At 31.4% G+C, this 26,061-nt stretch overlaps 1 protein-coding gene across 2 annotated transcripts in view; it reads right to left on the bottom strand.

Annotated features, from left to right (window-relative positions):
- The window catches only part of LOC140437191 (farnesyl pyrophosphate synthase-like), an 85,305-nt gene that overhangs the window by 10,019 nt on the left and 49,225 nt on the right, over positions 1-26,061 (bottom strand). The window contains exons 3-4 of one of the 2 annotated variants that reach the window (XM_072526546.1): positions 11,605-12,048; positions 5,540-6,068 (exon numbers count right to left, since the gene is read on the bottom strand). The exons of the other annotated variant lie outside the window; for it this stretch is intronic. Of the exons in view, the coding sequence (XP_072382647.1) occupies positions 5,733-6,068; positions 11,605-12,048 (780 nt within the window). The 3' untranslated portion in view covers positions 5,540-5,732. Of the gene's footprint in view, positions 1-5,539; positions 6,069-11,604; positions 12,049-26,061 lie in introns of those variants that run through there. 2 annotated transcript variants of the gene reach the window in all.

The following is a 26,061-nucleotide window of genomic DNA, read 5'->3' as shown; positions in this document are numbered from 1 at the left end:
ATTGCCAGCAGAAAAATGGCATCAAATGTTAGCCAAGCGGTCGATATTTGTAGCAGTTTAACGAAAGTAGCCCTTAGATCGTGTGCTCAAAAATACATCGGAAAATAAAAAAAAAAGAAAAAGGTAAAACTACGAGGTAGAAAAAACATTGTTTTGGATGACGAGACAAGTAGTGTTATTCAACAAAAAATTCATTCATTTTCGTATTTACGAATTAATATATGAATTTTGTGTATTTAAAAGAAATACGCAAAATTCAAAGCATTGGACGGAAAATATATTATTTGAATGAAACCTGGATTAACGAAGGTCATACAGTCGGAAAAGTTTGGCAAGATTTAAATGTTAAAAGTAAATGAGAAGCAGAATAGAAGGCTGGTTTACAGGATTAAAAGCTCCATAGGAAAAGGACGACGTTTAATCATTACCCATATAGGCAGTGATACAGGATTCCTTGATGATGGTTTGCTTCAATTTGAATCAAGAGAAACAAATAGGATATTATGATAAAGAAATGACTTCCCAAAATATTTGGGCGCTGGTTTAAGAGAATCTTAAAAAAATTAGAACCTGGACAGTTCACGTCAATAGACGTTTTAGCGTAACTTCTGCGACAGCTGGGAAGCATTAATAAGCTTTCTGCAAATTTATTTGTTTTTTATAGCTTTTTGATTGTAACATTCTGTATTTTTAGGGGAATGTAGGGAATAAGCCACAAAATATTAATTCATATGTTTAATTTACTGACGTTTCGATCTCTATATAAAGAGACCGATTTCAAATATACAAATAATAGATATAATTATTTTTCTACAGCTTTTTGCATGTTGCATTCTATATTTTTAGGGAGAATGTTGGAAATAGGCCACAATATATCTATTTATATGTTTAATTTACTGATGATTCGATGTCTATTCCAGAGACCGTTTTAAAGTTGAAAAAAAAAAGAAGATAAATAATTAATAATAAACAAATAAAATAAATATAGTATCATTTATATCTTTGAAAACGGTCTTTGGATATAGAGATCAAAACGTCAGTAAAAACCTGTAAATAAATAATTGTGGCCTATTTAGAACAAATAATATTTAAAAAATATAATATAATTAACGTTGAAATAAAAGTGAGTGTAAGCCACTGAATTTTGATACGTCTTTCCCCATTTCTACGCATTCAAAGATTATATCACTCTTCCAAATAGTGGAATTATAGTTTAAGTTAATACTTTAAATATATTAATTAAAAATAACTCAAAAAGTAAGTATTTATCAAAAAAATGCTTAGAAAAATGTAGCTTAAAAAAAAACAAAAAAATGTGTACTTATGAAGTCTGTAGACCCAGTAGAAGCAGAGTTGTAGCCCATGTAAAGTAGGTTCTTATTTGTCAAATTCCAAATCGAATATTTCAACGTGAAATAACTAAAAAACGAAGGACTTTTTCGGAGAAAACACATCAAAACTTTTTGAAAGTGTTTTAATAAAAAGCTTTATTTTTGTTTTAAATTTACTAGCATCAAAACTAGAAAGTTACTATCAAAATAAAGTGGTCCTTTTTTTTTGGTAAAACGATCGTGAAAATTACCTAATTAGCACCCCAAATAAAATTAATCGTTACCGCTTTATAATCTACTTTATTTATGTATTGTTTATATGATCTGTAAGTCTTACTGGTTCAAAGTACTTATTAAAAAAAATTGGTTTTAAAGTAAAAGAATAATTTTTGAAATTTTGAAAAAAAAATGTGTATTTTTCAAAATAACTTAAAAAGTGTTAGTGATACGAAAAATCTTGAAGAGTAAAAAAATATAGGATTTGCTTTTCTGAATATTTTGATTTTTTTGTTTTTCTATAAGACAAAAATGGGTTAAGATGTTGCTGTTAAAAATTTGCATACACTCGTGATTACTGACTCGTTTAAGCCCTTCATAGTAATTCATAGCTTAAAATCTAACCGAGTTATGAGTAAAAAACAATCACATATTTTAGGAGATATCAGAACGAGTATACTATATAGAGTATTGTAAGATACACATAATGTGCTATTAAGGCAAAGATATACTTTCACCCATCCTTACAAACTAATAAAAGTTTTTTTTTAAGTTATAGAAATAAAATAAATTCATAACATTTTGATTAAAAAATTATTGTATTTATAGATTCAATGAAAAAAAATACAACTATTTAAGTTTCCTCACAAGGTGTGGTTTTTATAAGGATATAGAAATTATGTGGTAAAATTAAAAAAGGAGAACTGTAAAGTTAATGTCACTGTGTAATTAAATAATTCCAAATTGTTCGAATTTACAATTTATATGATTTTTTCTAATAGGGGTCGTTTTCATCCCCAAAAAATAAAAACCAACGACACACGTCCAATTTTGAAGTGGGGGGTAAGTATTAAGTATAACCTAAATCCAAATTTACATGCAAATCAGTGGAGACAAGGTATTCAATGACATCATGTTGTAAGTTTTTATACTAGTTTTATACAATGCTCTTTAATTTTAATTTCATTGTATTTACTGATACCATATTTTAGCATATCCTGAAGAAGCAAATAAATTTTGCGAAAGCTAGATAAAGAACAAAGAGTTTCACTTTCCTGCCCTATTAATGACTGCAACCCCAAAATAAAACTTTATTTTACATAACGTGTCAGTCAATAATACCTATCTACTTTATATATATATATATATATATATATATATATATATATATATATATATATATATATATATACAGGGTGGTCCTTAAGTAATTGTACAAAAAGAAACGGTAGAATCTACACTTTAAAATATTACGATTTAAGCCAAATTGCTTTAATAAAATGTTGATATTAAGAAAGATACAGGGTGTTAAAGTGCAAAATAAAAGTTTTATTTTTCGCTATAACTTTCATCTTTGTAAACATTTATGTATAAAAATTTACAACTGGGTACTTTTAAATATGAGAAATTATAATTTGATGCACACTTTGACGTAACTGATAGAGGGCGCCACTTATGCCACATATGTGGTATAAATTTGCCCTTAAATTTTTTGCTCTTTAAGCTATCTGTATTTGGGATAAAAAATATTAAATATACATTATTTTAACAAAAAACGGTATACTTGTTAATAACTTCAAATCTCTACAGTTTTCGAGATAATCGCATTTTAAAAATCAGCTGCATAATTCTGATCTACGACAATTACTCCAGGCAACGAAGAAAAAATAGACAAAAACATTAATACTTCTGAATTTTGGTACAAAATACCTTTAACTAGAGTTAATAGTTAACGAAATATTAAATAAAATAAATATATCAGCAGGATAATTAATAATAGGATTTGACAAAATAACAGAATAATAGAATTTTACATCAATCATTTTACGTTTTACGTTAAATTAAAGTCATAATCAAAACATTTTGTTTACAAACCAAATTAAGAAATAGTTAAACTAAATAACATAACTTTTTGTCAAAGTAAGTGTTCGATATGTCCACCATTTTCTTTAATTCATTTGTCAATACATTCCATAAAAGATCGTCTCATATTAAATAGCATCATTGGTTCTAACGAAACTGCTGCAGTATTTATTTCTTTCCATAGTTGGTTGCGAATGTTTATGGGATTCTTATAGACACGTTGTTTTAATGCGCCCATACACCAAAATCAAGCGGAATAAATTCGGGGCTACGTGGTGGCTATAATGTATAATGGATAAATATATCGATGACATTACTTATTTATATTATTACGTTACAGCTTACGAGTAACTATAATTAAATCTCGAACAAATGGACTATTATGATTAACTAACGAACTAATATCAAGCCGAACTAAATTGCCTGTGTATTTACTATATTTGTAACAATATCGGTTATTAGGATAACGATGATGTTTTTGTAAAATTGCTGAGTCTATCAGGTTAGATTTGTGGCAAAAGTATTATGAAACAGGACACATATGTGTTATTCAATACCTGTGCTCTAGTTTCTATTTGTCCTAATAAAAATGGGTAAACAATTTACGTAATGAACAATAAGTATTCTTTTCGGATTTTTTATGAATTAAATAATTATATCAATATCTCACCACATTGCCAAGGAATATGACTACCACGACCAATTCAACGTTCAGAAAAGTTGTATATAAGTATGTTCTAACTGCCTTCTCTCTAGAATGTGGTTGTGTACCATCTTTCATAAACCACATATTTTGGGTTTTTAGCATTTTACAATAGAGAAAAAGTAATACAACGCCATTATACAAACTTTAAAAGCGATAGCAAAGGGAAATTGTAAACATGATGACGGCCAACGTCTGAATACGGACACGGCACCTAAAGAAGAAGATGAAATATCTTTTCTCCAATAAGACATTTAGCACATAATAACAAAGCATTTTGTGATATTACATTATCATCTTTAAGTTGTTTTAATAAGAATGAACTATGAATTATACTTATCTACAGGTATTCAGTGCTATACCGCACAAATATCAAACTAAGAATTATTGTGCAGCTGACTTATAAAATACGTTTATCTCGAAAATGGTTAAATTTTCAGGTTACTAACAAGTATACCTTTTCTTTGTAAAAATAATGTATCTTTAATATTTTTTAACACAAATAGAGCTAACTTAAAGAGCAAAAAAGTTAAGCGCAAATTTAAGCCACCCATGTGGCATATGTGGCGCCCTCTATTAGTTACATTAAAGTTAGTATAAAATTATAATTTATCCTACTTAAAAGCATCCAACTGTAAATATTTGTCCAAAAAATATGTACAAACGTAAAAGTTATAGCGAAAAATAAAATTTTAAATTTCCACCTTAAACCCCCATATCTTTCTAAATATCAACATTTTATTAAAGCAAGTTGGCTTAAATCGTAATATTTTAAAGTGCATAATCTACGGTTTCTGTTTGTACAATTACTTAAGGACCACCCTGTATATATATACTTTTTTAATTTCTGCGTTTGTCGATATGTTAGAAATAAAACACTTAATTATTGCTTAAACGTTTCGGCTATTTGCCATTTTCAATAGGTACTTTAATTATTTATCATAATAATACACAATTATATTTTATGTCTACACTATTTGGTGGTTTACAATAGATCGATGTTATATGCTTTAACACGAAGGGAGCCTACATCTTCTGTGGTCGAAAGAATTAAGCAGGAAAGATGTAGGTTCATCATAGGATGTAGGAAGGATAAATCATATAACATCGACCTAGTGTCATTATAATATTAAAATTAGTCATGATTTTTATGTAATACTTAAATATTTCCACACCGAATTACGTAGCCAGTTTCAACTACTTTAAATATTTTTCACTGGTGATGGTTCGACTGGACAGAAAACGTTGTGAAGATTTGAAATCCTTTTGGATAAATTTTATTAATAAATATACCATTATACATCATAAGTCTTTACATCTATGTAAGTTTTTTTAAACTATGGTATACAGCCATCAACTGGAATTTTTTCCTTTGATTTTGTAATTTTAAAGTATACTTTATTCTATATGAAATCAAAGTCAAAAATGTAAAACAATTTCTATAATTATTAACAAATATATAAAGAATTACAGTAATAAAATATACTGGCGATTTTGCGTTTACCATATAAATATACACATATCAATTTTTGGTCCCAAACTAGTTTGGAATGTAAAAGTCCTTGTGCAGCCTAATATCACATTCTTAATAACCCTAACAAGATATATAGCACTAATTTTCACTGATCCAAAACATACATCTGATCTAACAATGTAAGGAACAACTTATGAGGCAGCCCCTTTGAAATCTGCTGGATGTGCGTATGAATAATTTTGTATGTCTGTTCCTCGTATTTCTCGTACGTGGCGGGCAGCCCGAGTTCTACATACATATTTTTGACAGCTTCAATGGCTTCGTCTCCCTCTTTACCGTAATACTTTTCCATTATTTGCCGTTGAGCACTGTTGACTCGTTGAAGAGCAACTACAGCCAGCCATGAGCACTTTCCTTCTTCAATGTCTGAACCAATTTTGTCAGTGAATCCACGTTTTCCAAAACAATTCATAAAGTCTTTCTAAAAGACAAAAAGAGATATTTTAATGGGTAAAACTTATAGTCGAGGATATTAAGAAAAAGTATTGATCTTTAGCCAACTGTATTAATTATGAATGCATAAAATATAAAATCATATTACTTAGGTGACACATAACGATTCTACCAATGAACCGAATAATGTTTATGTTGGTTAGAAGAAGTAATGGAGACGGAAGATATTAAAACTAAACAATGGTCGTCAAAGAGATCAATCCACTACTAAAGTTGTTCTTTCAATTAGTAGAACAAGAATGTATGAAATAATTACAGTTGTTGATATATCTTTTACAGACGCCTTAAAAACAAAAAAGAACATAAGAAAGACATGGAAAATTTCTTAATAGGACTTGCAAGCCTAGCGAGAACCGAAGAAAAACAGAAAAGAGCACAACACAATGTTCTTCACAATTTTGTAAAGAGATTTTGAGAGAATTGGTAAGAAAATTGAACCACGAGATAAGCGACACAATAGATATATAAATAATAGATATATACAAGAGATATATAGCGACATAATAGAGAAGACATAGGCAGATTATTCTAGGCACATTCATCTTAATATATGTGATGGATAGGAAATATAGAACGAAGAGGATCCAACTGCCCGATTAATAAATTTGACGGAAGCCAGATACAGAAAGACAGAGGGAGGCCTCTAGAGGGAGAGATCCAAGTGAAAAACTATAGAAAAGACATACGTAAAAATCGGAAAAAAATAGAAAAAATTGTAACTAAATGCAAAGCCCATGACAACTATTGATAAAAAGTAGAATGCGGAGTGATTCACTACAATAAACGTATACGAAAAGAAAGTAGAAAGATTTGTTAGTTTATCAAGAATTACACACACAACTAGACATGTGCTCTGAAAAAATGTAGTACAATTCTACCAAGGAACTAGAACAGATGTTAAAAGAATTAAATAAGCAGTAAAATAAAATAGGTCTCAAAATTAACCTTCTTATATAGGTTTATGACTGATAAAATCAGTCTTGAAAATGTAGATCACTATAATATACAGAGTTGGAATAAAAGTATGGAACCAACTAAATATCTTCGAAACAAAAAAGACGCTATTCATGAAAGTTTGCATGCAAGTACAATGACACCTAACGCATCTAACGCCATATTTTTTGTCACTATTGTACTTTCGGTTTCACCGGAGGAACCCTCAACTTACTTAATTTGAATGGGAAACCCTGTATATTTTAAATATTATTATCTAATTCATACCTATCGAGTTAGTAGAAAATATTTGTTAAAACTAGAAATAAATCACTTTACAGTTAAAGAATCTTCTTCTTATTGCAACGTCTCCATTCGAAGGTTGGCGATCCAAATGGCAATTGTAGCTTTGGAAACTGCTGCAACGAAAAATTTCTGTGGATGAGCGGTCAAACCATCTCCTTCAGCCACGAGTTCTGGCGTCTTCCAACTGATCTTTTGCCCTGCACTTTACTTTCCAATATAATTTGGAGTAATTCATATCTTTCACCTCTCAACACATGACCCAAGTACTGTATTTTTCTCTCCTTGATTATGTGAGTAATTTTTTTTGTTTACTCATGCACGGAAGTACCTCACCATTAGTAACTTTTTGTATCCACGGAATTTACAGCATCCGTCTGTATATATACATTTCAAAGGCATCTATTCTTTTTTCTGTTTCAGAGTCCATTGTCCAACTTTCACAGCCATACAGCAAAACAGAGAAAACGTAACATCTAATCATTCGAATTCTGAGCTCTAGACTAAGTCTGATCTTGTAAAAAATGTTTTCATGTTCATGAGTGTTTTCCTTGCTTGTTTGATTCTTGACAGGATTTCTTTTTTTGAGTTACACTGGCTGTTGATATTTGCTCCCAAATATTGTATGGAAGTTACTTGTTCTATTATTTGTCCCTTGGCGTACAAATGTACGCTTGTTGGTATCTTTGATAAAATTAGCATTTTAGTTTTGGAAACATTTAGACGTAAACCGAACATTTCGCTATGAATTATCGCAATCTTCATTCCACCTTAAACCTCGTCTAATGCTTTTGTGAATATAGATTCCGAATACAGATTAAATAATAGTGGTGATAAGACGCAACCTTATCGCACTCCTCATCGGATTCGTATATTTTCGGATGTTGTGTGCTCTATTTCAAATGTTACCGTTTGATGCCAATATATATCTGAGATAATTCGCAAGTCTTGTTTGTCAATTCCAGTTGTTTTCAGAATTTCGATCATCTTTTGATGGTTAATGCAGTCAAATGCTTTTCGATGCATATACATCTACATTCATGTCTCTGCATCGTTGCGTTAACACATTTGAGGTAAATAAGCTTTTCTTTTTGCCTCAAATCAAGAGCAAAAAAGAAGAGTGTCACTTTCTGAAACTCACTTGTAAATTCGTGTAGGAATGATTCTGAAAAAAGTTTTAAGGACATGAAACATCATGCTTAATATTCGATAGTCATCTCAGTGTGAGGCATTGGATTTTTTTTTTGACATATTACGAATGTTGATTTTAGCCAGTCTGATGGTATTTTACCTGTGTCATATATCTTATTGAATAGTGCTGATATTAAATCGAGGCTTTTACTTTCGTTGTCTGCAAGTAATTTAAGTATTTTGACATTGATACTGTCTGGACCGGTGGCTTTTCCGTTCTTCTGAGATTTTACTGCATAAATAACTTCTTTTTTTTTGTTATTTTTGTACCTTTTTCAGTTAAAGAATAAGTAAAGGAAATATCCCCAGATCTACTGAAATTGTGACGTCAGTTCCTATCCTTTATATGAGGCTGACGTCAAAATGTTCCCAGAATGCACCACGGAGTCTGTTGTCTATCTACTTACGACATGAGTTTAAGTTTTTATTCTCATTAGACCCATTCTTTAACTTTGTTTAACGATTTGTTTCTTGTTTTGAGAAATTTCTTTTATCAAACTTGGTACATATGACTTATAAATAAGTTGTTTAAAATTTCAAAAAATATACAGGATGTTCCATTTATATCAAAAAGTTAGGATATTTCCTGTAAAACCGGAAGTAGAGTAGTAACAAAAAATATGGCGTCAGATGCATTGTGTAACATTGTATATTGTGTAACATTGCAAGCAAAGTTCATGTATATCGTCTTTTTCGTTTCACAGATATTTAATTGGTTCCATACTTTATCATAACCCTATAAAATACCATTAAACATACCATTAATATCGGCAAGTTAAGCTATATTTTGAAGAACAAGACTGCGTACGGATTTCAGACCATGGCGTTTATAAATAATTTTCGTATAAGAGACAGAACAAAAATTACTGATGTAGAACATATAGCGAGACTCAAGTCGGGCATGTTGCTCGATACAATCCTAAAAAATGGACGAAGAGACATGCGCAGAGCGCAGAAGAATTGGATAGATGATATCAAACATATCGTGGGATATGGGTGAAAATTGTTATAAATACGAACATGGGCTGAAGAAGAAGTATATATATTAAACTTGTATATAGAGTCAAGAATAACTACTATGATTAAGGTTAAAAATAATGCTAAAAACACTTATACTACTTTCGTATAAAGGGAAACATGACGCAAGGAAACCAATACAATGAAGAAAAACAGAAAAAAAAACAGATAAAATAAGTGGTGCCAATAATTGCAAAAATATGTCGTATAGTCAATGTATTCAAAACAATGTCTCGAAATAGTGTCATATTTCGAAAATGTTTTTGACGGATTTTGTATTATTAGATATTTTAATAACATAATAATGGCTAATTTTATCAATACAACTTCTCGATACCAAAACTATATTTGCGCAATATATCTACCAAGTTGATAATTACTACTTACATTGGCGTAATGAAAAAAAAAAAATATTTCAATTTTTTACATCTACATTAATATGAATTTTTAATCAATTTTTTTACAAAACTGTTCAATCGATGTTTGATAGGTTTGGTATTTTTATCACGAATAACCTCAAATACAAAACACAACAACAGCCGTTTAGGAACTTTCCTTGTGAGAAGCTGCTGTAGAATGTAGCACTTTCTCGCCAAATTAGCAAACAAGCTCAAATTAACCATTTTATTTACATTAAGATTATATCGATCAAGTATACGAAGTGACATAGAAAAAAGAACACCCAGTAATACTGAATTATAACAACAATTTTTTGTATATGACTCTTATTAAAATTGTGAGCCAATTTTTCATTGTCTTATAAAGCTCTTGTAAAGAATATTCTCTATACTCATCCACTCTCCCACTTTAGCTAAAAGAACTGTCACAGTTTTATTTGAATCCATTTTTTCATAATATAAAAAGTAGATTATTCGTCAGAAATACAAGTATGTTAGTAAGTAGACAGTTTTTGAAATTTTTTCAATTTCGAGACCTTCAATAAATTTTTTGTTCAAGATTTGTTTTTTCCTTTGTTTATTTCTACTCTCTGCCGAAGCTCTTTGTTTACTGCATTAAATGTGAAATGGTTTTGATACAGTCGGATGATTTTACCGAAAACACTATGGTCACTTCCATATAGATATTAATAGTATTTAAATTGGTTATTTATGCTCAAGGTCCTATACTTTTTGTTGTGTTTTAATTTTGTTTACACTTTGTAGCAGAACCAAAACTCGAAACAATTACCTCGGGTCTTAAGCCCCACGCAAAAGTTATTGCATATTATTCAGTTATGTACTCTTTATATTATTTGGTGTACTATTCTGCTTTAGACTTTTTAGATCGGATCTCAACTGATGGGGACGTATGCAGTAGTTAGAATAGGGTGTATGGAATAGAAGCAGGCGAGTAGTGCGTTGTGTGATAGAAAAATTCTAATGAAACTAAAACGCAAATTTTATAAAAATAAAGCACAATAGATAATGCACAGGAATAACAAGAAATAAGAAAACTAAGAATGAATTTATTGGGGAAGTGGCTTAAAATGGCTACAGTATGTTCAACGTTGAAAACACCTAGGAAATAGAACAAGAGGAAGGCCCTGTAAAAGGTGAATAGACGATGTAGATTTAAATCTTAAAACCATGAACATCAGGCAGTGGCAAAAGAAAGCATCTGACAGGACAGAATGGAAGAACGTATTTAAGCAGGCCAATACCTACAAAGAGTTGTAGCGCCATAAGATGTTGAACGCTGAAATGGCTATCAGCCAATGCGAAGATTCACTTGATTCACAGAGTTGTAGGACATGTCTGTGAACATAATTACCATTCGAAGACAAGAATTTAGTTGCAAGAATAAATTTAAACTGCAATCAAATGAAAGTACATGGTTTCTCCTACAATTTCCTTTTTATTTCTTTGGATATGCTCCAAAAAATGCTTTGGATATTAGAAATGCTCCAAATATTTAGAGTCCTGCCAATAAGATCACATCGATAATAATTGCACACTGAATCTAAATCAGAATAGTAAAGTTCATTTTTTTTTTCAATACGCCAATGTCAACTATGTAGATACATTACGAAATAATCAAAATTTGTCTTTGGATGCGCTCACCTGAACTTGAAAGTAGTGGCCCATTTCGAGAAGAATAGTCCTGGCTTGTCTGTGTTGCTCTGGATCGCCCATTTTTGCCAGATACATGGCGGACGCTACTGGCAATTGCAGATTAAAGTATCCGGTTCTATATTTGGATATCAAAGAAAAATTCGTCATGGTCATTTTCGACAGATCGTGTCGATTGCCATGAGTAATCTCTGCTTCGAGAGATTTACCCAAGGCACTTCTTATTGTGATATCTTGGAAAAGTTCTAGTAACGGCACATATAAGGAATGATCAGAAAAATACTTTCTCAAAATTGCATATACGCTGTTTTCCATCATGTTACTGTCGGCTATAGCGGTGAAACCTATCTGATCGTTTTTGTACCAGCAAAGCTCGTTATGTCTAATTTCGGATCTATCTATCATATCGTCTAATACTTGACCACATGCCCTAAGCTGCAAATAAAATGAAGGGATATACTACAAGAGATAACCAAGTACCCCAATCTTTAAGCTAGAGAAAAACATATTTATGTTAGTAAGCTAAAGCATTACTTACAGCTAAATAATTACAGTTAATATTCATATTATAATTTTATATATATATATATATATATATATATATATATATATATATATATATATATATATATATTCGGATAAATTTCCGCCGTCAGGTAAATGAAAATTACTAAGTTCTCAGGAAGAACCGCGTTTAGAATTTAATACTCGACGTTTTCGCACCCATTTTGGAGCCATTATCAAAAGGGATAGGGTTCTGTTCGAGTTCGGGGTCTCAATCTGCCTACTCCCCTCACTCGTGACGTACCAATATCATGTTCTGTAGAAATACAGGAACCGTCAAACGGCACTGAGGTCTCAATCTGCCTACTCCTCAGTCTAGTCACTCGACACTCCAGTAGATTTACTTTTATACAATCGGACAGCTTCTTTTACTTTTTTATGCATGCTGAATAGTCAATCACTCCTATTTTGCTTCTGTTCTTGTTTCTGACTGCTCTTTGCAGTTTTGAACACTTTTTGATTTTTGTTTTTTAGAACTCTCCTTTATTCCGTAAGTTTTTATTCTCTTTATTCCAAATTTGGATATAGCGTCTTTAACTACATTCCATATTATTTTAACATATCCGTTGGTATCGGTACTTTGAAGCTTTTCACTGAGAGTTTCTGTAATTATTTCTTTTTGGGGAGTCTACTTTCGTTCCTAACCAAATACAAATATATTTAATTTCAAGAAAAAGCTTAATACGATTTTAGAGGTGAATTTTAGGAACAGATCATTTATTTACCAGATCTCAGACAATCTAGCCAAAAAATTGCATTTGGCCAGGGATGAAATTCACTCGTTTGTTAATACTATTTCTACTATAAGAAATGTTCCTATTGTTTCTGCGATTCTCAGATGGTCTAGGCAAAGAAAAATTCAGAGTGAGTTTGTATATACTTTAAACAATTTTGGCAATATCAGATATCTTACCGTGTTTGTAATTATGGTAACTATAATAACAGGGAATTTGCGATATGTGGAGACGTACAGTATTGTGCGAATTAATGGAATAATAGTGACATTTTTCAATATTCACAGTTGGCAACACTGTCCACACATTTACAACTGACCAAGCATTAAAAACATAACCTTACTTTTCTCTGCTTTTTATTTGAGGGTGTTTTAGGGACATTTCCCACTAAGTATGTGTTGTTTTGTACTATTTTGTGTTGGTTTTGGTAATTAGTGAGTTTGTTTCATTTATTTCCATTACAGATATTACGCTTAGGAAACGTGAAAGTGAAAAGATTATAACGATAAGTGAACACACTTCCATGTCACAAAGGGTAAACGAGAAACTTGATCAATGGATGTGAATAGTTAGGAAAATGCGAAAGAAAGAGAAAAACAACACCAGCAGATGAAAGATTTTTACTTCAGCCAAAAAATTCCAGCATTTGGACACAGAACTCAAAAAATGTCAGCCCGAAGGAGGAGCGATTCTTCAACAGGACTCTGCTCCCTGTCACAAGCCAAAGCAAATGACGGAATTTTTCAAAAATAAGAAGATTAATGTTTTATATTGGCCCGGTAATTCTTCAGACCTCAACCTCATTGAAAATTTATACGCCATTTGCAAAGCTAGACGGGGCAAAATCCACTGTACTACAAAAATAAAAATGATACAAGCGATCATCAGGTTTGGTTTCGAGATGAAAGGATATCTGGGAACTGCCAGAAACTCGTAGAATCTATGCCAAAACGAGTAAAAACAGTAATTGCAGCCAAAGTGGGACATATTTCCTACTAAATGATGTAAGTTTACCTTTATGGTTTTGTCAAAATATATATTTTTTTCTAAATAAACTGCTTTTTCATTAAAACAGCCTATGATTCCATTAATTCACACAATATTGTAGAATAAACATAGCGCTATCGCCTACATATACCCAATAATTTATTGCTAAATTTCATTCCAATGGAATTAAAGAAATTCACGTCCACTTATTAATACCGTTTTATGGTTCTTCGGGGCGTGGAACGAAATATAAAAGATCGTTTCTTTTTTTACATTTTAACTTTGATCCGTGATTTTTTTAGATTTTCAGTTTTCTTTTTTTTTTTTCAACTGAACAAACAAGGAGAAAGTCGCATCAAACTGCGGTTTATATTAATTTTCATCTCAAGTTAGAGAATTACAAACGTTTTATTTGTTTTAAGATTAGAATTAGCATGCTATATTAGTGTAAGTGTACGTATAATAAAATTTATGTACATAATTTTAGTAGTTTCCGCTATAATACACAATTAGCACATGTTAGAAAAACTAAACACAATTCCTTACTTTGTATAATATAGCAGCCATTAGATTGATTACAATGAAGCTACACTCAATTTATCTTTATGCAGGTTCCTAATACGTCAGTTCTAGAATTATCCTGAGCATGGACAGAAAAAAAATTGTTTTCGGATTTATTCCACACGATTTGGGAGACCATTGCCGAATTACAGTTAGTCGGTTCCGTGAAAACGGTTTAGAACCATTTTGGGATCATCTTTAAGGTGTAGGTACTCTGTTTTTAACGAAAATATATTTTATATACTTTATATATTTATTTGTAGAGGCCATGAGAATATATAAGAAGAATCACCAAAGGTAGGCAAATATTATTGTCAATGTTGATGCAGATCTTAGCAATAATGATCAAAACTTCGAAGCTATCAGAGCGATTAATTTATCTGGAAACACGGGTTGACCCCTATTACAACAGATTCGGAAAGAGAAATATGTATGGTAGTTTTTGATAGGCCATAGTAGCAATAAATTTAAATATTTTTATTTTCATTTACTTGCCAGTAAATTATATTTGTAAATGCCAATAAAAGTTAGATATTAAAGAACGGACAAATAAGAAACTATTAAAGAAATTCAGAAATCTAAAATGCACAAAAAAAATAAGTATTGAGTACATTTAGGAGTGAATGCTGTGCAGCTGTGGCAGAGTCTTTGATAACGCAGAAATTATTCCAGACGATGACTACTAAACAAGTGTGTATGCGGTTGAGTGTTCGCCAGGTTGTCCAGTCCAGTCTATTCCGTGAAGTGGCTCTGGGTGTCGGGGGAACAATTCAGGGGATTCGACGCTAACGCTTCGTATCAATATTTTTTTTGCTGGCTGACAACTTCCCCACATATTAAGAGCCGCATTTACGGTCTTCTGGTGATACGAAATCTGCCCAGTACAGTATAGGTAGAAGAGTCAATTTCATGCAGCTGGTAGTTATTCTACATGTTTGGTTTAACGCAGTGGTGACTTGTTGGGCGTGCCTAAATCTACTTCAAACGGGACAGGCACATTCGCCTTCAGAGAAATACAAGGCGTCGATTGTTGACTTTTAAACCTATGGATTTACTACTCATTTGCTCCCTACAAATTTCCGGAGTTGCGTTGTTGCTCGTAGCAACCTTTTGTCTTGTACCTTCACAATGGTATTTATATATTAGTGAATAGGGACGGGGACAGAACGCTTCCTTTGACTAGGCCATTTTTCTGAGTTCGCTATCTGCTCTTATTTCCAATTACCTCATATTACCTAATGATCTTCAAGCACAGTGTTTTTTCCCTCTGCTCAAATCCCTCCTATATGTACTCTAATAGGTTCAGTAGTACTTGACCTGTGTAGGATTTTATCTTCTTTTAGTTCCATGACCGCTATCGATCGTTGGATTTCATTTTGGCTACCATATTCGTTATCGTAACTTTATTGACTGCAGCTCTAAATAATGATTTAGTCGATTTTCCGTACCATTGATTTAGGTTTTTCATCCATGATGTTTTTCTTCTACCAGGACCACGTTTACCTTGGATCTTTGGTTTCAGAAGGACTATCACTTTTGGAATCTGGTATACTGACACTTCTTGTTAAATATGTCAAGAACCCTCATGTCAAGGCTCAAAGTGCTTTATTTGCTGTTAGGATTTTATCCAGCCCAGGTGATTTTTCATTTTTCATGTCGTCTATGCCTTTTTTGAGCTTTTTGGTAATAAACACGTTTCGCAAAAAGTTGTTGTTGTTTCCTATTAATAGTAATATAATATTAATATTCCTATAAATTGTTGTTTCCTATTTCTCCGTGGCACCGTTAAGTTTGTTTATGATATTCCAAGCCTGCTTACTGCTGTGCGATGTGTCTACAAATCAATATGTTTTGAAACATTACAAAAAATATTTCCAAAACGCCAGTTGTTAATTTCAATAATTGTTTATACACTATAAAGATAAATATTAATTCATCGTAATATAATTGTTGGAATAAATAACTTTGTTTTGTTCAGATTTAATTGTTTTTGATTTATAATTTCTGTAGGTGGAGAAATTTCAGCTGTTACTCAGAATGAACATTCCATCTACTCGTGGTTCCTAACTAATCTTCCACTCTTATCGAATTTTAATTCTAACCTTGATACAGAACATACTATTCTTGGAGTCATATTAATTCTTACGTAACGCTGTGAAAAAAATCCGCACCATTAAACAAAAAATACCAATAATTTATAAATTACTGCAATACATTAAAAATATAGATACCGATGCCGGTTATGTTTTGTCAATTTAGATAATAACTGATTACGAAATGTGTTATTTTCCATTCCCTCATTTGGAAAGAATACAACTTGGTTTAGTAGTAATAGTATAACTGCTACAAAAACAAAATGAAATTTTACCGCCACATATGAAATACGAAAAAGCTAAAAAAATTGTTGAAAGTAAATAATTAAAATACATAAGATCATGTATTTAATATATGTTTAAAGAAATCTTAAATGACCAATTAATATTTGATGAAAATTCTTGTTAAACTTACAACAGTCAAAGTAGCAGTTATCTAAATTGTCCCAAAATGTATAACTAAATTCACAACAGCTGTTTCATGAGATTAATCATCAGAATCTCCACGGAGATCGTTAGAGATTTGCTATTGTAGTGGATTTTCATCTACGAAGTAGAGGTGTGGACTCATATGACTACTAGTAAGAAGTAAGATGGTGACAAACTGAGGATTTGAGAGAAAAAGATTGTCATTGTTGCGTAATATCAGGAATTTCAAGGGACTTACCTTTAAAGAATTAATGAATAGCTCATAACAGAAACAAGTTCGTTGTTGTGATCACTAACCTAAATTAGTGATGAAGTACAAAAAAAATGTTAGAACCCAACAAACATAATCTAACCTAACTTTTAGATATTTAATAAACCATATCAAACTTTTCAGCGTTTTTACATGACCTTTGACAAAGTGGTTTATTGATTTTTTTTTATTCATTTTGACAAAAATCTAACCACGGAAACATTTTCATTACATATAACACATTCATTTTTGACGATAAAAGATTACATTCAAAAAAAGGCTTAAGAAGTCATAAAGATTCAAATCAGATTATAAGAAATCTTCGTGTAACTATTTCATTGTTATACAAAGTCAGGCTATAGCTTTGGAAAAGAAATCATGACCCACGGAGAGATCACGCGGTCACGTAGTTACACAATGCTATTTATGCCTTATCTTGTTGTGAATTTTGGATTTTATCTTTTCCTTCTATAAATAGTTTGCCATTAACAATGCAAAGTCATTAGAAACATAACTGTTTGAATAACCTGAATAATTATCTGTTTCAGAAAATTCCAACACACAAAGAATACTTTAGGCAATATACACTGCTTTCGGTAATGTCTTGCAGGGATATATTATGTCAAAGTTCCTGTTTAAAAACCGGTTAGTTTATTAGTAGAGATAGTACAAAATAATAAATTATGCTTTGGTTCACGACCCCGCTTACTCTTTAAATATTGTATCGGCCATTAGCATATAGATAACAAGCTAATAGATGGGCCAAATTTTATTAGGATTGTTTAAAATCATTTCGCACACTTGGTGCAACAATTCACTTGTCAAAATTTGCCTCTCTTGAAATCTTTATATTTTTCACTTTCTACAGTTTTATTCTACAATAGGTTTGTTTCTGCAGTAGTTGGAAACAGTTTTACAACGTACGAGTTTGCGCAGTAAAATAATTGTGTTCGTGCACGTTTAATTTCAAACTACAACTGTTTGGTCAGATGTTCTTGCAGATTTGTCGACCATTTTCAAATCGTTTTCAAATAAGTAGTCAATCTGGTTTGAAGATTATTTTCCAACTAATAGTTGGACGCAGGTGTACTAAGTATAAATAAATACGGTTTCTTATTCTTAACCTGTAAATATATATTGTAAATATTTTTCACTAAGTTATATTGAACTGATTATTTATTGGTTATTGTTCAATTCCAACGTTTGGTGTATTTACATTGATTATTCTTTATTGAATACATTTTTGGACTAAATATCCAAAATGGTAATTATACGTGATATAACTATGATTAAAACTTATCAAGTAAAAAAATATATTTCAGGAATCTTCTGAAAGTTCTTCCTCTGATGAAGAGGTATTTGACATTGAAGAATTGTCGTCGGATGAAGATTTGTTACAAATTCTAGATGAACGTATAATACCTAAAAATAAGAATTATCTTGAAGAAACGGTGTCAAGTTACAAAGATCGTGAATTTATTGAACACTTTCGTGTTAGTCGTACTGTTGCTGAAGATATTGCGAACCACTTCAGATATTCACAATATTTTCATTATCAAGCGGGAGACAATGGAAAGCTTGGAGAATATGAACAAACATTAATATATTTATGGTTCGTTGGTCACCTGATTGCATCTTTCAGAGATGTAACTGATAGATTCGATATTGCTATCAGCACTATTTTTAAATTAATTAGAAAGTTAACATATTTCCTGAGCAATATGGCCCCTAAAGTAATTAAATGGCTATCAGGTGAAGAGAAAATAGAAATTGAGAGAAACTTTGACAAAAAAAATTTTCATGTGTTATTGGAGGAATTAATGGGAGCCACATTAAAATAGACAAACCAACAAATGATCCAGACTCATACTTAAATAGAAAACATTAATATTTTATTAAGGTAATCGCATATTAATACATATCTTGTAACCTTAAAAACTGACTAGAATTTTTATATATATTTTTAGAAGCAAGTAGTTTGTGACCGCCAAAGAAGAATAAGAGATCTATTTGTCGGTTATCCAGGATCAGTAGATGACAGTAGAGTTTTCAGAACTTCACGGTTAGCTGAGACTATAGTTGTAAAGTGCGCAGATTATTCAATTGTAGGGGATAGTGGCTATCCATGTTTGCCCAATCTGCTAACTCCTTTTAAAGATAGAGGTAACTTAACAAGAAGACAGCTAAATTACAATATGAAACTAAGCAAAAAACTAAATATGTAGTTGAACACTGTTTTGGTCTACTTAAGCAGAAATTCCGGCAGTTGTACCATGTAAAATTAAGTGCTGTACCAGATATAATACATTTTATAAGAGTATGTTGTGTTCTTCATAATATGACAATCGAAGACCAATTTGATTATGAGGCAGAAAATATAGACGAAAATATTTTACCATTTAATTTCAACATCGAAGAGACTTATGCACACATAAATGAAGTCATGAATTTGTTACACATGTAAATGAATGATGTTTATTGCTACAGTTTTTTTTTTGAATTCTTTTATAATTTCTGAAGAGATCTTTGAATCTCTTGGCTAAAACATGTATTATTTAAAATGTGTTGTATTTAAAACATATTTTTAAGTTCATATAAACGCAACAACAACAACAAAAAATAACTTTCACAGTGCGTAGACTTATCATGTTACCAGTGACAAGAGAATAAAAATAATCCTAATCGAAGTCATAAAATACTTGAGTTAGACATTTATTAGTCATTCAGTCAGGAGTTAGAGTAATTATATTAGCCCATTTCGTTATTTCCATCTTAGCGGTTACGTGAACCAACAAAATTATCGTTTCTGGGACACCAAAAACCCGTGTATCACCCACGAAGAGCCATTACAGCCGAAGAAAGTTACTGCGTGGTGGTGGCGTGCTGTTTACGCTGAAGTTTCTTCGAAAATGCCGCAGGCCAAACGACGACTGTGAAAGCGTGAAAGGCGAGCGCCACAGGGCCATGACTACTGAATTTTTTCTTCCTTTGAATTTTTATAGAAATTAATATACAGCTGGATTAAAAAATATTTATAAACACATCCAGGAATGTATTTTTTTCTCCAGTTCTCCAGAAAAAGTTCGAAAAATACAAAATCGTTTATGACTGACAGAATAAAACACGCCACGATTTATGGAATTGGAAATATAACAACAAATGAACTTTCGAAAAAAAAACTGATAAAGTAGCAAACCTTTTGAGGAAAAAATGTATTAAAACGGGTCTATAGTTCAACAATTTTTTGAATAAGTACAACAAAAACAATAAAGATTGAGATGATAGAAGCCGATGTTCACGACTAAAATTTTAAAATTTCAAAAATTCTTTAGAAATAAATGTAATGAAATATAATCGAAGTAGCAGCAATCTTAGTTTTTGTGAAAATGATGGGAAACCTCAATAATGCTACTGTCGAAATACTTTGTTACATCAACCGTAGAACAGAAAATTAGGGACGGACGAAATAGAAGAGGATTTACCCAACATGAAGTCACAGAACATCGTACCATTCACATTAATGTGAGTAATACAACAAACTAAACAGAGCGAACATTTTTCTACTTCTAAGTAAATACTCTTACTCTTAAGATACACGAAACTAACCAACTGCATTCATTTATATTTAACATAAAAAAAGTTTTATACTAGTATATAAATATATAAATAGAAATTATGTACCATTCTAATATTTAATGGCGAATTTCTAAATTCTTCCCTCTAAGGTATGCCCATTTCATATTATTATTGTGTGTCAATAAACATACACTTCGAATAGCCACCTCGGGTATGTTGATTAAAAAAGACTAAAAATAAACTTTGCAATACTCTTAAATCGAATGATTATTAAAACGTAATATTAATCTATTTTTAAATTTTGTGGAACGAGAATTATTACGTAGCGGATAAATATGTTTTACCATAAATTAATTATTTTAGTATCTGATATTTTTTAAGTAACGTCAAGCAGATTAGATGGTTAAGTCATTGTGGCATTCAGAATTTGTCATAGCTTCTGATGGTGCCACCCCATGCTCTGTAGATACCACCATTTTGGGATCTCTTCTTGAACTTTTCCTATGCAAATATTTCAACAAAGAACCAATTTCACAATTCACAGTAATATGGCCATGTAAGATTTTTCCAAGTGTACAGGACAACAAATATCTGATAACAAGAAACTGGATATTATGCTAGTCTAATCACAGATTCCAAACTAGCTCACAGTAAGTAGCATTTAGATAAGCAAAAAATTTTTAAATCAAAACTTATTAGAAGGCTAATATTAGAATACTCAAAAAGCATTATTTTTCCTGATTAAAGTATATTTCCCCTAAACGGTCGTGAAGTCGTTAATCTTGTCAGTATTTGACGAAAAATCCTCCTTGGATGCAGGAGTACCGTACCTAACACGTAGAAAAAGTGAATATTTGGATAGGAATAATAAGGCCATAAAATTATAAGAACTTTTATGAAGAAAGCTTAATAGGTCGATATTTAGAATTTCAGATGTAGCATTCTTAAGTGTGAACACACTACTGGGACAGTTAAAGTGCTTAGTGCTTGACATACTCTCAAACGAATTCCATCCAGAACAAGTTATCATACAAGGGCCTATAGCTATACTGTAAGGATGGGAAGAGGTATATATATTTAGGGATTCTACAGTATTCACTGCCTTCCCTCGCTCAACCGTTTCCATGTCTCTCTGTTGTTCCAATCTCCATCGTTTAGGCCTCTTTTTCTCATGGCGTTGTCTACTTCGTTCCTCCAGGATTTTCGGGGTCGTCCTCTTTTCCTCCTTCCTATGGGGCTCCATTCGGTTATTCTCTTTATCCATCTGCTGTCGCTAGTTCTTCTTACATGTCCATACCACTTTAATCTTTTTTGTTCTATATATGTTAGTATGTCTGTTTCTATTGATGTTCTTTGCTTTATTTCGTCATTACTTCTCCTATCCATTCTTGTTACTCTGCAGCATCTTCGAAGGCATTCCATCTCTGTTGCTACTATCTTACTGCTGTTTTTCTTGTTTATGATCCAATTTTCAGCCCCATATGTCATAATACTTCGCACTAATGTTTTATAAATCTGCGTTTTTGTCTTCATATTTAGGTGTCTATCCCACCATACTGAGTTAAGTTGTCGGATTGCTGTTCTTGTTTGTCCTAATCTTTGTGTAATTTTTTCCTCTGTTGTTGCCTTTTTCGTGATTATAAACCCCAGGTATTTGAATGTATCCTTTCCTTTGATTGTTACGTTGTCACGTAAACGTAACTTAACCTTCTTGTAAATAGTCAAGAAGAATACATATCAAAGACAAAGATCATGATACTGGATAGACTACATAACAATCATCCACACATAACCACGATTGACGGATTTGAAGTTGTGAGCTCATATTTATATCTGGGATCATTGATCACAAACACAGGGTACTACAGGAAGAAATAAAACGTAGATGTGATCTAGCAAAAGTCGCCGTAGGAAAGATGGCCAAAACATGGAAGGTCTTTCAAATGTCACGAATTCTAAAAATGAGGTTGATTGAAAATTAACTGCTTATTATTAATACTGACATATGGATGTGAATCTTGGACCCTATGACAAGCAGAAAGAAGACAGATAGACGCCACTGAAATGATCTGTTGAAGAAAAATGTTACGAATTTCGTGGACCGACCACAGGACAAATATTTTAATTTTACTGAGCTAAAAGTCAGCAAACGGCTATCCAGCAAAGTCCATCTCTAACAAATAAAATACTTTGGATGTGTTATGAGAGCAGACACAGAAAACATGGAAAGACTTATTATCCAAGGAAAGGTAGAAGGCCGAAGATCACGAGGAATATCCCCAACAAGATGAATCGATCAAATTACAGGAATATGCAAAAGACCTAGGCATGAGTTAAAAGAAATGACCACAGACAGAGATCTTTGAAGACGGATAATACAGGACATCACGATGACCACTACACTTCCTCCGGAGTGTTAGAATTGAAGAACGATTCCTAAGTGTAGTAGCAAGAGAACAGATATCATCTTAGAATCTTAAATCTTATAACACATCTTCATATGTTGCATTGTTATATGGTCAATTCCATATAAAGTTTGTTCTTTTAAGTCCTCTTCAATATAACTACTTACCAAAGATCTGTTTCCAATCTACATAATTTTCAATTTGACTAATAAATTTTTCTCGTTATTGCTGGTGTGTTTGCCTTGAAATCCTTATTTGATTTGTTCCGAGCTTGCCTGTATATTTGTTGGTGTTATTCTGTGTTATTTTACTGGTACTTATGATACACTCGCTTTTTTTCAATTACTTCATTTTTCACTTGTTGGTGCTTCTTCTTCTTCTTGTAGAAGATGGTCCTTTTTATTATATCATCCCAGATCTTGTAATGTCCAGCTGATGTTGTCGATTCCATTGTAATTCCTTTGTTCCTGCTTCCTATTCTATTTTCTATTTTTATTTCTTGTCTAGGTCTCATATGCTGCTTTTTAACACGTTTACTGCCCCGATGGAGAATATTTAACTTAACTATGTAGAAATGGACCAACATAGCCTAGAAGCTATGTGCTGCACATAAAACTTCTTAGATTTTTTCATAGTGAGAAACGTGGTCCCTATTGGAACATGATCTCTATAAAAACAATACAGGGAGGTTTTTGACTTTAAAATAAACTTTATTTAACAATTAAACATGTTTGCATAAATAAAATAATAAATAAATATTATACGCTATACAAAAAAAAAATGAAAATAAGCATCTTATCTTATTTAATTTTTATGAAGTTAATTGAAACAAGGTACGTACAAAAATGGGTCGCACAACTTTTACAAAAGGTATCTATCTATCTTTTAACTTTTGTTTATGCATATTGGCGCCAATGCTCTTCACTTTCTTATAACAGTTTTTGCACATCTTTTTGCATTGATGTTTACTTCCATCTGTTTTAACTTCAATAACGTGATGAACAATTGGTGTAGATATTTGTTTATGCGAAATTATGTTTTCATTGTTTGTCACTAGATGCTTCACTATCTGCTTTTTAATCTGTCACTAACATATTTTCTCCAGTTACAGCTTGTATAAAATATTAGAAGTAATCATATATTTTATGTCGTTAATAAAAGTTCGAAAGCCACTTTCCTAAACCACTTCACGCTTTTCTTTAGAGGAATAGAGTATGGCTAGTTGGTCGGATAAATAAACTGCTGGTTTGCCTTTATTATAGTCTAATACTAATAGTTTTTGGTTTTATTTTAGTTTGTCAATTACATGACACCTCTTGCATGTCATTTCCAGGTTTAGTGGAAAGGATATAAATATTCCTTTTGTCTCTCCAGTTGATGATAGCTATTCCTTACTCGTTATGTGGCACCGAACCAACGGCACACGACGTTTTTTTTATATCGCGACCCACTATAAATAGCACTCAATATAAAATATATGTTTGGCAGCGAACGTGTTAATACAAGTTGTCAAATTCTCACATTCATCATTTAAACCTGGTTTGTTAGATAGTTGTTCCAAATATTGATTTACGGTCTTAATGACGATCTCGACATTCGTTTCTTGTAGCAAATATATATTTTAAATAGTTTCTCTTGTCTGAGTTATATTAACAACTTTGTTTTCGTCGATATACTCAGTACTCAAATTGTTCCAACCACTAGACATATTGTTCTCAAGCTATTTTCTTGTCGCATCTTAATAAAATTTACTCTTTTTATTTGGAATAAGCCACAATTTTACTTTAAAATAAGTTTATTTTGACGTTTCATTTTAGAATATATTTTTTTAATAATTTGTAATAAGTCCTTTTCAAAATTAAAATATAAAAAAGTAAAAAGTAACAGAAGATAACACAAAATTGTATAAAGAAGGACGTTATACGCTTGTTCAATTGAAACTAAGTAGGGTATACAACGGTTGGTGGGACAAAGGGATATGTACCTTAAAATTGTAGCTGTAATTATTTGTAGAAATATTTTCCAATAATTTTTATCTGGACCAAAGATGTGCTTCAAGTCACCAAGCCTTGTATAATCATATACAAAAATTCATTTGATAGTATGTTAATTAAATAATATATAACATACCATCAAACAAAAAAATTTAATTTCATATTAGAAAAAATTTTTTACCAAGTAAATGGAAAGAAGTTACTCAAAGAAAAAGAAAAAACTCAACAACTCAAAGAAAAACTTAACAACTGCAGATTTTCCTACCATAAAAAATTTGTTATTTACGCCATTTTAAAGGAATTTTTACAGATTGCTATTCTTTTTTCGACTCCTTAGGTTGATGGACTGTAAAACTTATTACGAGCTGTGTGATTATCTAACCCTAACCGATTACCAAAACACATAATATCAATGATAAGAAAATTTTGGGTTGTTTTTTTATAAGTTAATATACTAATGCCATATCAAGATAAAAATTGTTTGTTGACCTTACAAAAATTATACTTTAAAATAAAAGTAGGTTAAAATCAGTCATTTAAAACTAAGTAAACAAAAAAATCAAAATAAAGTATTATCTCAAATTCTACTACGAACAATTCTCTTAACGTACACTCACAGGTCGACGACTGATATACCGGAAGTATGTAATTGTAGTTACGTTGATAGGGGTAATATAAAATATACCAATAAAACCATTTGTGAGAATAATCGATTATTTACAATACAATTTTAAAGTGTGTACTCTACAATATAAATTAAATCAACTGTGCTACATAATATCGATATATTTTACAATTTATTAGTGATGCGTATTGACCTTTTTAAAACTTTTATTCTTTAGGATTAGTCCAGGG

This window comes from Diabrotica undecimpunctata, chromosome 3 (assembly GCF_040954645.1).
Source record: "Diabrotica undecimpunctata isolate CICGRU chromosome 3, icDiaUnde3, whole genome shotgun sequence".
Taxonomy (NCBI): Eukaryota; Metazoa; Arthropoda; class Insecta; order Coleoptera; family Chrysomelidae; genus Diabrotica; species Diabrotica undecimpunctata.
This window is presented reverse-complemented; position numbering and strand designations above follow the sequence as displayed.